The 12,747-nt window shown below is 50.4% G+C and overlaps 2 protein-coding genes across 2 annotated transcripts; one reads left to right on the forward strand and one right to left on the reverse strand.

Moving 5' to 3' along the window:
* Window positions 1-879: 879 nt before the first annotated feature.
* Window positions 880-3,720, reverse strand: NGA_0244600 (glycosyl hydrolase; the record flags this gene model as incomplete). The annotated part of the gene is made up of 8 exons (XM_005854396.1): window positions 880-1,358; window positions 1,508-1,633; window positions 1,782-1,907; window positions 2,057-2,188; window positions 2,338-2,478; window positions 2,628-2,753; window positions 2,903-3,049; window positions 3,199-3,720. The coding sequence occupies 8 exons, from the start codon at window positions 3,718-3,720 to the stop codon at window positions 1,311-1,313; spliced, it is 1,368 nt and encodes a 455-aa protein (XP_005854458.1). The 3' UTR covers window positions 880-1,310.
* A 4,679-nt stretch (window positions 3,721-8,399) lies between these two features.
* NGA_0244400 (chloride channel 7) lies at window positions 8,400-12,179 on the forward strand (the record flags this gene model as incomplete). Its single annotated transcript, XM_005854394.1, has 5 exons — window positions 8,400-8,482; window positions 9,005-10,778; window positions 11,707-11,729; window positions 11,823-11,913; window positions 12,018-12,179. The coding sequence occupies 5 exons, from the start codon at window positions 8,400-8,402 to the stop codon at window positions 12,177-12,179; spliced, it is 2,133 nt and encodes a 710-aa protein (XP_005854456.1).
* Window positions 12,180-12,747: the final 568 nt, after the last annotated feature.

The raw sequence follows: 12,747 nt of genomic DNA on the forward strand, positions 1-12,747 counted from the left end.
AAGGCGACCGTTTAAAAATAAACACGTGAAACACACACGGAATGCTTTGCAGCCCCTTTTTCTACCAGTGGGGCCTCATTTAGGTCCCAAAACATACTTAATCATCAAAAATATAATCTGTTGATATGATTGGGATCCTGAAATAGATGCTACACACATTCCACTTGTGAACTTCTCAGAAAACCATTCTAATTTGCAAGTATCGCCGTCATTTCAAAATCAGCCTCTGTGTCTATACTTACAAGCTGGAAAGCTCTTTGTTTTCAGTTCCTCCATAATTTATTGCAACGTATCTCCAAACTTATAAAATGATATAACTATGGAGAAAACCTGTCACCAAATTGTAGGCTCCCTGTAAATCAGTGACATGTGCCATACAAACGAACCTGGACTGGCGTACCTGCAAAGTACAGATAATCCACGAGTGTAGAAATCTCGTCATCAACTCCGTATAAATGGAAACAGTTGTCTGTATGAGAATGATTCTTGTTCTCTCTTTTGGGGTCGTGTGAGCTTGTGAGCACGTCAGACTACTTTTGCTGTATTTCGAGCGACCGCCAGAAGTGTTATTCATCGTCTAATCGCTCCGTCCAGGAGACGCCCGCGCATTCCTTGACGTCGACTTGTTTCGAAAAATGTTTTGACAGACAATTCAGGGCATTTTACCTATTGAGGAACACTGTAGCATCCTTCTCTTCACACGATGCCCACTAACCCTAACCTGAATCTCTCTCGCAGAGAGGGAGAAAAAATCCAGTCCCTTCTGGAGGAAAGAAAGATCCAATCCCTTCTGGCTTGGAGAGATATTGAAGTTGATTTTTAATAATTCTGCCTACTTTCACCCCACTTTCACCCCACTTTCATACTGGCCAACCAAGGCTCGCCGCTTGATCAGGGCACTTTATCCATTGAGGAACACTTTAGCATCCTTCTCTTCACACGATGCCCACTAACCCTAATCTGAATCTCTCTCGCAGAGAGGGAGAAAAAATCCAGTAACCCTTCTGGAGGAAAAAAAGATCCAATCGCTTCTGGCTTGGAGAAATATTGAAGTTGATTTTTAATAATTCTGCCCCAGTAACTAGCACGAGCGTATCTTTCTTCCTATGTACTCGAGCACACTCACAATTGAGTTGGCACTATGATACCGATATTTTTCAAGTAGCAAGATTTAAAGGCTTTCTCCTTGCCCTTGTAATTTCATGAAAATTCTGTTGTAATCCGACGGTACTTTTTGGACTCTGGAATTCTTTCTATAAAGATGAGAAAGTACTTGGTTCCCAAATTTTCCGCCAGCCCAATGTACACACCTAGCCGAAGGTCCAGATGGAGCCTCCAAACACCACGGCGGCAAGCTTCTGTGCATGATGTGATGGATAGTCGATTAGGATGGGTCAGATCGAGCATGGCATGACGACGTTTGACGAGACACGCGCACCCGGTGCAACCACCATCGACGACAGGGGCATGAAGCATCTTGTGTAATGGCCTGCATCCAACCACGTACCGTGCCATCCGAGGAGGACGCGATCGACCACCAGTTACGTGAACCAGCGGCGGTTTGCTCTGTCCAGGTGACGCCCGCGTTGCTCGACGTCCAGATAGAGCCGCCATCCACCACGGCGGCAAGTTTCTGTGCATGAGGGGATGGGAAGTCGACCAGGATGCGTCAGATCGAGCATCGCAAGGCGACCGTGGACGAGACATGCACACACGATGCAACCACCATCGACGTGAAAGGCATGAAGCACCTTCCGACTGGCCTGCCTCCAAACACGCACCGTGCCATCCAAGGAGGACGCGATCGAATACCACCTTCGTCCTTCATCGTCTAATCGCTCTGTCCAAGTGGCGCCCGCGTCGGTCGACGTCCAGATGGAGCCTCCATTCACCACGGCGGCAAGTTTCTGTGCAATATGGCATGGGTAGTCGTCAAGGATGCGTCAGATCGAGCATCGCATGGCGACGCTTCACCTGACATGCACATACGATGCAACCACCATCGAGATTAGGGGCATGGTACACCTTGGGAAATGGCCTGCAGCCAAACACGTACCGTGCCATCCGACGAGGACGCGATCGAATACCACAGACGGAAATCACCGTCTGGTTGCTGTTGCTCCGTCCAGGTGACACCCGTGTCGGTCGACGTCCAGATGGAGCCTCCATTCACCACGGCGGCAAGTTTCTGTGCAATATGGCATGGGTAGTCGTCAAGGATGCGTCAGATCGAGCATCGCATGGCGACGCTTCACCTGACATGCACACACGATGGGACCACCATCGAGAACAGGGGCATGGTACACCTTGCGAAATGGCCTGCAGCCAAACACGTACCGTGCCATCCGACGAGGACGCGATTGATATCCAATTACGGTCACCAGCGGCGGTTTGCTCCGTCCAGTTGGCGCCCGCGTCGGTCGACGTCCAGATTGAGCCCTGAGTTCCCCCTGAGTCGTCACACACGGCGGCAAGCTTCTGTGCATGATGGGATGGGTAGTCGATCAGGATGCGTCAGATCAAGCATCGCATGGCGACCCTTCATCAGACATGCACACACGATGGGACCACCATCGAGGACAGGGGCATCGTGCACCTTGTGTAGGTGCCTGCATCCAAACACGTACCGTGCCATCCGACGAGGACGCGATCGAATTCCAGAAAAGTCGTTCATCGTCTAATTGCTCCGTCCAGGTGACACCCGCGTCGGTCGACGTCCAGATGGAGCCAAACCGAACCACAGCGGCAAGGTTCTGTGCATGATTGGATGGGTAGTCGACCAGGATGCGTCAGATGAATCATGGCATTGTGACCCTCGACGAGACATGCACACATGATGCGGCCACCATAGAGGACAGCGGCATGGTGCACCTTGCGTCATGGCCTGCCTTCAAACACGTACCGTGCCATCCGACGAGGACGTGATTGATACCCAGTTAGGAAAATCATCACCAGCGGCGGTTTGCTCCATCCAGGTGACGCCCGCGTCGCTCGACGTCCAGATAGAGCCCTCCGCAACCTCACCCACGGAAACTACGGCGGCAAGCTTCTGTGCATGATGGGATGGGTGGTCGACCAAGATGCGTCAGATCGAGCATCGCATGGCGACCCTTCACCAGACATGCTCACACGATGCAACCACCATCGAGGACAGGGGCATCGTGCACCTTGCGTTATGGCCTGCATCGAAACACGTACCGTGCCATCCGACGAGGACGCGATCGAGTTCCAGTCACGGACACCAGCGGCGGTTTGCTCCGTCCAGGTCGGAGTAGGAACAAGAGGCCCAGGCTCACAGTGAGTAATCGTGTTCCTGCCACTCTTTCGAGCAAGATCATAGCATGAGGTGAGAGTGTCTGACAGCACACTTCCGTTTACTCTTAGCGCGGCTGCAAGAGGAGACACCACTGGGTTCTCGAGGAACGTCAATCCTCGAAAAGTTCCGGTCACACTGTAGTAACCACCAGTTGAGTTGTAGCTTTTCGCGTGCACAGTCTTGGGCGTTTTAATCTTCGGGCGTCTGGATGTCTTAATCGACACGCGAGCTCCTCTAATTTTGCAGGCTGCCCTCCTTCCATGCGCGGGTACACGACAATCGCTCGCTGCAAAAGTTACAGTGTTCAAGGGATCAGTAGCGGCGTCTTGCAATTCGACGGTCAGTCCCGTCTGGCGAATCGCCGAAACAATGGTCAGAGAAGGATCACTGATGCTACCCTTCATTTTCCATGTGTCCTTGTTTGTGACGGATCTATCGACAGCGCGAATCGACTTGAGATTGAGGTCTTGACCAGCGGTCGTAACGAGGGTACTACCGAGGGTAATGCCAAGGGCAAGCAAAGAAAGTGTGCTGCGCATGATGCAAAGAAGATCGAGTAAGATCCTACACTGTAGTACATACGAAAGAGCGGTGAGATATGGCGTGGATCAAATTTACATGCAAGTCCCAAGTCTTGGCTAGCATGCTTCTTCCTCCCTCGAATAAGTTCTTATCTAGATACACAACCATGTATGTGAATTGAATGGGACATGAGGCCTAACTGCTTACTGGCAATTCATAAACTAGCAAGCTAGCAAAAGATCACCAGGAGTGTTTGACGACATTTACACAGGGCGTAGGGAGGCTCTGCAGGCTGTGCGCGTGCAAGGGAAATAGGAAATAATCTGAAGACACGCCTTTCTCGACTGCACGCATAGGAATGCACAATTATGATGTATTTCAAGCAAGAATCAATATGCTCTACAGGGACACGGAAGTGATTGAGAAGCATGCCCAAGTGTCAGGGAGCACCTTAACAGCGGTTTTACTTGTCGATTAGAAGCCATGCTTTAAAGCGTCCGTTGCAAAGCGACCGTTTAAAAATACACACGTGAAACTCACACGGAATGCTTTGCAGCCCCTTTTTCTACCAATGGGGCCTCATTTTGATTCCAAAACATACTTAATCATCAAAAATACAATATGTTGATACGATTGGGATCCTGAAATAGATGCTACACACATTCCACTTGTGACCTTCTCAGAAAACCATTCTAATTTGCAAGTATCGCCGTCATTTCAAAATCAGCTTCCATGTATGTACTTAGAAGCCAAGAAACGATCCAAATGAGGGAGGGTACGAAGGAAACCCGAGGTTTTCGTATGTTCCCTTATTTGGATCGTTTGCACGCGGCACATATTCTGCGCTTGCGTCCGACCGCAATTTCACCCGCTGCTACCACCGTAAAAAGCGGTCGGGTCACCCCTCAGAGCAAGTTAGCAGTTTTCTTTGACGACATCCTAGTTTTCAGTAGCACGGCCGAGCAACATATCAAAGACGTCGCAACCACGCTGCATCGGCTCTTCGACGCAGGATTGACAGCCTACCCTTCCAAGTGCAAATTTGCGCGTGCCGAAACCAATTTTTTAGGTTTTATCGTATCGCCAGAAGGCATCAAACCAAACCCCGAAACCATTTTGGCAGTAGTGGATTTCCCAGTCCCGCGAGGAGTCCGCGATGTCAGATCCTTTTTATCATTATGCTCGTATTATCGAAGATTCGTCAAAGGTTTTCCCACAATCGCCGGACCATAGACAAAGCTTCTTTGCAAGACACAGCGGTGGGAATGGAACGAGGATCAAAACCGGGCCTTCGAGAACTTAAAGGCGGCACTCACACCACCTCCCGTCTTGGCCTTTCAAGAACTAAACAAGGGGCACACCCTTTACACAGACGCCAGCAAATATAGAGTCGGTGCCATCTCGGAACAAACGATGATCATGGAACGGATCGAGTAATTTGCTACGCTAGTCGGTCACTCAACCGCGCAGTAAGACAATGTAGCCCAACCCAGCTGGAAGTGTTCGCAATCGTGTGGGCAGTGCGCATCGAAGTCCAAGAAATAAGACTTTGCAGTCGCCTATCGGAAAGGTAAACTCAATGTGAACGCCGACGTATTATCATGGACGCCCTGGAATCCGCCAGAGGAAATAAAATGGTTTGTTCATGGCAAATATGAAGGCCGGAACCGCCAATCCCGACGACGTGCACGAGAAAAACCCAGATTAATATGCGCCGGATTGGAATTGGACATTGGACCTTTTCGCCGAATAGCGACAGGACAAACAACTGGGAGAGTTTATAGAATATATGGAAAGCAAAACAATCGCAACACGACTATCCGACGATCCCAAAGCGCTCGTTCGGTTCGACGCAGACACAGAAAAGGTACATTCTACGTGACGTCGACGGAGTGCTGATATACCTCGGTGGCTTTCATACGAGTCACGGGAACGACCTGCTAGCTCCTCAATCACTGAAGGACCTCATCCTCAAATCGTATCATACCAGCTCCTTGGCTGGACACTTCGGATATATGAAAACATACCGGCGAATCAGAAACCAATGCTTTTTGAGACTTCGGTTCAGCATACAACTTTATAGTACAGTGCTTTATCGGTATTGCTCCTCCAGTAAAAGCAGTAATCGCCCTCACTATAATGGTAGTGAGACTGCAAAGAGGTCTGGGGGAGTCCTTACCTGTCGAGGACGGTGCAGTTTGCCGGTGAGATTTAAAGATGTCCACATTCTTAGGTATTTTGCATAAGTGCAACTTTTCTGGCGGAAGGACCAGAGGATGTCAGCTCACTGTTGTAGCGTTTTGATGAGAGCTAAGAAAAAACGAGATTCGTTGAGCGCAGACTTACCTTCTCATTTTGTGAATGAGCATCGCGCACAACTTACCATCTTGGAAACATCTTGGAAAATGCACATCAACAATAAATCAAAACCACGAGAACTGTAACACTTCGTCGCGGAATGATTCTCGGTGGCTTCCGAACCAACTCATAAAGGAGAACGTCCCGAGTATTGACATCGATAAAATTACAACCCAAGAGTGAAGAATAACTAGATAATGGCCCATCGACACGTATGAAGGTGCCCAAAGATTATCGTCCCGCTAAAGTGTGCACCGGATGAAGAGTCCTCGGAGAATAGTCGGACATCGCTCCATGGATCGCACCATCCATAGGTGAGTCTACCCTTTACTTGGACAGTGTGAGGAAAGAGGACGACGTGGATAGGGGAAGGAGGACGCACCGTGGGTTGTTTCATGGACGGAAGAATAGAGGAGAAACAGGAGAAGCGAGGAGAGAGGACAAGAAGAGGGAAATCACGGTGGAAGGTGTGAGAGGGGAAGAGCAAGAGACGAGCACAGAGGTAAGCTCGAGACAGGGGAAGGGATAAGGGAGGGAGGGAGGATGGAAGGACGGGCAGGAGAAAGGGGGAAAGGAATCGGGCGATGATTAAATGGAGGCAGGGTAGGGCAAAGAAATGACCGACTTAAGAATATTCACGATTAAAGAGGAAAGGATGCAAGTCCTTCGTAAGAAGATCTGACCTTCAATTCTTTTATCGCTCCCTTTATACTACTGAAGAAGATAGGGATGGCTAGCTGCCTCGATGTCGGGTCGGTCGCGGCATCCCTACAGAGAACACCGGAGAAATATGTGCCGGCATTCCTTCATCTCTCCGTCTCTTCCTCCCTCGCACATTTTCTTTTTTTTCGAGAAATTGTGCGACCGATGCGCACCGCCGCACGTAATCTGGAAGGAGGAATGAATGAGAGATGAAGAGCATGAATAAATACGCGAGCACGGGGGATGGAAAGAGCCACAATGAAAGGGAGAAGGAAAAAAAGAGCGATGAAAGCTCGCAAGTATGTCAAGTTTCTATGCAAAGGATTCTCTCTTCGAAAACGTTCAACCCCTCTCTCTTCTCTACCGCCGACTAGACTACCAGTAGAGCTGTTCTTCTGTCCTACTTCCTTCTTCCCCATGCTGCTCCTATCCCAGACCTTTCCTCTACTTCAAACATATATCAGCACATCTGCTCGTTCCGTCATATTTCAATATTATGAAGTCCTACTCCTGACCTTTTCTGGATGAGTCTTGTGGTCTATGTTTATTGCGCTTACCGATGCCATTTAGAACATTAAGGCCTCGACAAATCTTGAAATTCTTGCGGGAATATCTCATGCGTCTTACTGCTGCTTCCCATCTGTGGACAATTTATCTTATTTCAAGCCCTAGGATACAAAGTCGCTCGTATAGTCGTCTCTGAGCACGCTTTGGGCGAGTATTTATGTGTGCGTCACTCACTTCTCGACAATACTCTCTCTTGTGGTGGCCATTTTTCGTTTCATATTCCGTATTTTTCTTTCGGTTTTCTTGCAAAAACGCGTCCCTGATAGTAAAACAGAGATCTGAGTGACAAATGGGCTACAACGTTCTGGCCAGGAGGTTGCCAGTGGCGACTCGCCACGCGATCGTTTGCTACCCGGACAACCGCCGCCTTGACGCAGGTAAAGGTCTTTTACTGACCATTTTTGATAAGTAGAGTGGAGTGCTGATTTATATAGTAACTTAAAATTTGTCGTTACCTGATATGATACGCGGATGAAGATTTTTTTTGATGAAAATGACTTTGGGACCGACGGGTTGCATGTCTTGTCGCATTTTGGGCCCATGTGTACAGGCACGTTTTCTCTTAATTTCCGTCGCACCTTGACACAAATCTTAATTTAAAAAACAGGCATGGATGGAGCCTTAGCAAAGGATAAAGCTTATACCGGGACTGGCAGAGAAAATGTGGTAAAGGAAGGACAGCCAGTCGAGTCGAATCTGGGCAAAGATGTTACCTGTTCATCCTCAACGACTCGCCTCCGGCCCCGCAGCTGGACTAGTACAGGTCTACCCCACGAAACTCAGAGCAAGGCATGGCCTTTGAAAAAAGTCCCCAGCATAAGCTCGCAAAACTATGAAGCGCATGAAAGTGAGGTGGCGCGGTTGTACGAGCTAGAGCAGCGGACGAATTGCCACTCTCACATGCGTGATGAGACTACCTCTTCAGGCATTGAGGATGAGCAAGACGGGAACCTCCAAGAGGTTGGAAACAAAATTTTACGATGGCAGACTCGAAAACGCTCTCTCCTCCGGTGGTTGGTAATTTTCTTCATAGCCATCGTCATAGAGACGCTGTACCTTTTCATTTCGTACTCGTCGGCCACATTGGTTACCTTTAGAACGACCTTTACTCTTCAGTTCCAGTCTGGCTGGAGCAAATATGTTATAAAGCTAATTCTATCTTGCCTGTATGCCATCATTGCATTTTTGATGGTGTACTTGGTGCCCGCGTCTGCCGGTTCGGGCATTCCAGAAACCAAAGCATTTTTGAACGGCATCCGTATACCCGATATCCAAAGGTCAGTACGCCTACCTCTATATTTTTTGGGTCTTAGATGCTAATAGCATTGTGTGAGATCTCTGTCTTGTTTGTGTTTCGATACACCGGAGTGTCTGCTAAGCGTTGCGTCCATGTCGCCCTGTATCAATAATTTTCCCTTAAGAGGGAACTTCTCAACATTCTGACGCTGATCAGAGGATCAGATAGCATCGTTGACATCAATTGTCTGCGAATTTCTTGTTGCTAATCTCTGGTTCTAATTTTTAACTACCACTTTACAGCCTTAGCACGCTCACCGCGAAGGTGTTCGGGACAATATTTGCCGTAGCCGCCGGGCTGCCAGTGGGAAAATATGGCCCCATGATCCACATTGGTAGCATTGTAGCTGCCTGCACAAGCAGGCGCGCGCGTTTGATTCGGCCTGTGGATCGGCTGCTCGAGGCGGCGCGCGTTTTCTCAAATCACTCCGAGAGGCGCGATCTGGTTGTCGCTGGGGCGGCCGCTGGCGTTACGGCAGCCTTTGCGGCCCCTATTGGCGGGCTTCTGCTGGCATGGGAGGAAGGTTCTTCGTATTGGAGTCTCAAGGTGACGTGGCGCGTATTTTTTTGCGCGACAGGCACTCTCTTGTTCACCTACCTGCTAGCGGGGTCCCGGATGGGGCCCGCGGGCGCCTCTCTCGTCGATCCCTCCTACATGCAGTCCTACGCCGGCTCATTCTCCACAGGCATTCGCGTCGCCAACGAAGATTTGCTGCTTTTCGTCGGCATGGGGGTGCTCGGGGGGATACTAGGCGCTGCCTTCAACGCCCTGCACTGGCACATGAGCCGTCTCCGCCATTCCTACGTTTGCACCTGGCCTCGGCGCTTCATGGAGGTGCTGGGCGTGACGGTCATCGTCTCCACAGTGGGCTTCCTCGCCTCTTTCTTAAGCGAGAGCTGGGCCTGTCGACCGGTTCCGCCAGCGGAACCCTCATTCTACGAAGACGCAGCATACGTTGTTCCCTACTTGGATAAGCTTCTGCCCCTCACCTGCGCGCCCGGGCACTACAACGAGGTGGCCTCCCTATATCTGAATGACGGGGTATCTGCCCTCCGCCTCCTCTTTCACTTGCCTCGCCTCAATTTGAGCGACGGCAAACCCATGTTCTCCCTGCATGCCCTGGCCTTGTTCGCCGGCCCCTACTTTCTCTTCTTGGTCCTCGCGTTCGGCGTGTCAGTCCCCTCCGGCTTTTTCGTGCCGCAGCTCCTCCTGGGGGCGGCCCTGGGCCGGATGGCAGGACAGGTTGTCGTGGTCTTCGGGCACCCCACCTATCTGGGTCAGGTCCGTGTTTTCGCCATCATGGGGAGTGCCGCCTTCGTGGGCGGGATCACGCGCATGGTGCCTTCCATGACCGTCATCATGCTTGAGGCCACGGGCAACCTGTTCTTCCTCCTCCCCTTCGCCTTGGTACTCCTCAGCGCTCACTGGGTTGGGGATCTTTTCACGCCCTCTATCTACGACATGATCATCGAGATCAAGGGCTACCCCTTCCTCCGCCCCGACCCGCCCAAGTGGGCGTTGGCTCAGCTCCGCGCGCGCGACTTGATGACCCCTCAAGTCGTCTCGCTCAGACCTATCGAGACGGTCAAGCGCGTGCAAGAGGTTTTGTGCACCACAGGGCATAACATGTTCCCGCTCCTCTATCCTTCCTCACACCCGACCCGATCCGGCGCCCTTTTCGGCACGATTATGCGGGAGACACTCGTGGTCTTGCTGCAAGCGGCTAACTTCTCCTCCACGGCCTCAGTCAACAATGATCCAGACAATCCTGAGCTTGCCTCGCCTGTTCTTGATTTTGCGCAACTCCTCGAGTCGGCTGCCCGCCTCAGTAGCCGTGTCATTGCCCAACCCGTCATTCCCCTCACCCCGGAGGATGAAAGCAAATGGATGGACTTGCGACCTTACAGCAATCCCAGTGTCTATTTCGTGACAGAGGATTCGAGTGTCACGAAAGTCTACCGTCTCTTCCGGGGCTTAGGGCTTAGACACTTACTTGTGCTGAGCATAGAGCGAGATGTTTGTGGGGTGATCGCACGGCATGATTTGATGCCGAACAGCATGGAAAGCAAGCTCAGAAAAATTAAAGCTTGTAAGAATGCTAGCAAGGCGCATTGGACATTGCCGAAAGGAATACAAGGGAGGAAGGCAAAAACGGCGGGCGATTTTGTCAAGGAAAAAGAGAGGGGAAAAGCTACGATGGAAACAGGAGGGCAAGGGGCTTAGGTGAAAATTGCACAGACACGTGAAGATGACGTGTTCATCTTATACATATATCAGAATTACATATCTACGTTTGAATAAAGACGATGTATCGTACATTCATGGTACAATAAAAACAATGCTTAAAGTTTACATCGTGCTTGCTCCTTGGTCGACGACAATGTTTTTGATTTCAAGCAAGCAAGCAAAAGCTACCCGGACAGGCGGCTAGCTGGCCGCCGCCTGGACTCCACGACGACGTAAATAGTCTCCCTTCACTCTGACGCCTCCATTCGTGGCGAATTTTCCCTATATTGAGAATAGACATTCTGTGACGCTAGGTCTCCCACCTATTACACAGCTTTGCTTGCTCGGAGAGTCTCTCACACCAACCGAAAGCATGCCTCAGAAACACTCCCGCAACAACACGGACCGGGCGACTTTCACGTACCAGGAACGCAAAATGGCTGGGTAAGCAAATCAAAACGATATCTTTTTGTCTATTCATAGCGGCAGGAGGAGAAAAATGTCGATGTGGGGAGTAGATAAATCCTTTGAAATAACTTTCTTTGTTGCCTTCATCGAGGTCCTTCAGGCAGTGGGAACAAGGGATGCGTAGTAGCACGTATACATTCACGATCCACTGCCTCGTCATTTTGGACGACATCTTAGGTGGGGAACCCAAAAAACTCGTATTGGGACAGACTCGCAGCAGCCATTTGGCTACTGTTGTTTGACGTTAAAGCCCGTGACAGATCCGGTTGTCAGGTACGAATCCTCGGAAGAAAACGCCCGTCCAGAAAATCGCTTGAAATGTCATGAAATCTACCTTCAATCTTTATTCACACACTTTATTTGCAGCCCGTCAGGTCATATTTATTCGCGAGAGGCCATTGTCGAGTATCTATTATCTAAGACGCAAGACCTCAAGCGCCAGCGCGTCCTGTATGAGGTGCGTATGCTGCCCTTCATGGGCGACTTTCTTTTAATCTGTCGAATGCCCCAGGTCATCCTGTTCCATTTCTCACCCCCGTCTTCCCATCGCAATTGCTTTAGCAACAAAGAGAAGAAGAGCAGGAGAGAATGGAGGCGGCCTTGAACGAGGAAAAGGAAAAGGATGTGCACCGCTTCGTGGAGAGGCAGACGTCGACCTTTGAGGAGGCAGCTCCGCGGCAAGGTAGTGTGCGAAGGACAAGTTTTGAGGTTCAGAATGGGTAAATGAATGATTGCTGATTGTGGTCTTTGTATAACCTTCGTCCCTGCCAGAGCATGAGCAAAACCCTCAGGAGGAGAATCGCCAGAGATATATCAAGCAGGTTTGTCCGTGGCACCTTCCTGTCGTTGATTGTCCAGAATCAGTCTGAAACTCGGCTCACCGATTCTTGTGCACGCTCTCCCTGTGGCTGGTCTCCTACCCACACCGGCGTTCAGCAACTTTCGAAAGTAATCCACAGAGACCTCAAGACCAAGCAAGAGGATGTGAAGAAGACTTCCTTCTGGGTGCCCGTCTGCACACCAGAGGCCAAGAATACGGCCATAGAGAAGGTAGAAGAGCGATGCGACTGGCAGTTTCCTGAGTGGGAAGCGGGGTTGGTTCAGGGGGGCCTTCTATGTTCAACGTGCTGCCCTGTCGAGTCCGACGGTAGCTCTCGCAGCGCCGTCAATATACTTGACACACCACGCGTCGGAGATCTTGGGCGATGGGTGTGGAAAGAAGGGAAAGGCAACACCACGTGTGGACACTGAATGTAGATCTTGGGCGATGGGTGTGAAAAGAAGGGAAAGG

The sequence above is a fragment of the Nannochloropsis gaditana genome (genome assembly GCF_000240725.1).
Source record: "Nannochloropsis gaditana CCMP526 unplaced genomic scaffold scaffold520, whole genome shotgun sequence".
Classification (NCBI taxonomy): domain Eukaryota; class Eustigmatophyceae; order Eustigmatales; family Monodopsidaceae; genus Microchloropsis; species Microchloropsis gaditana.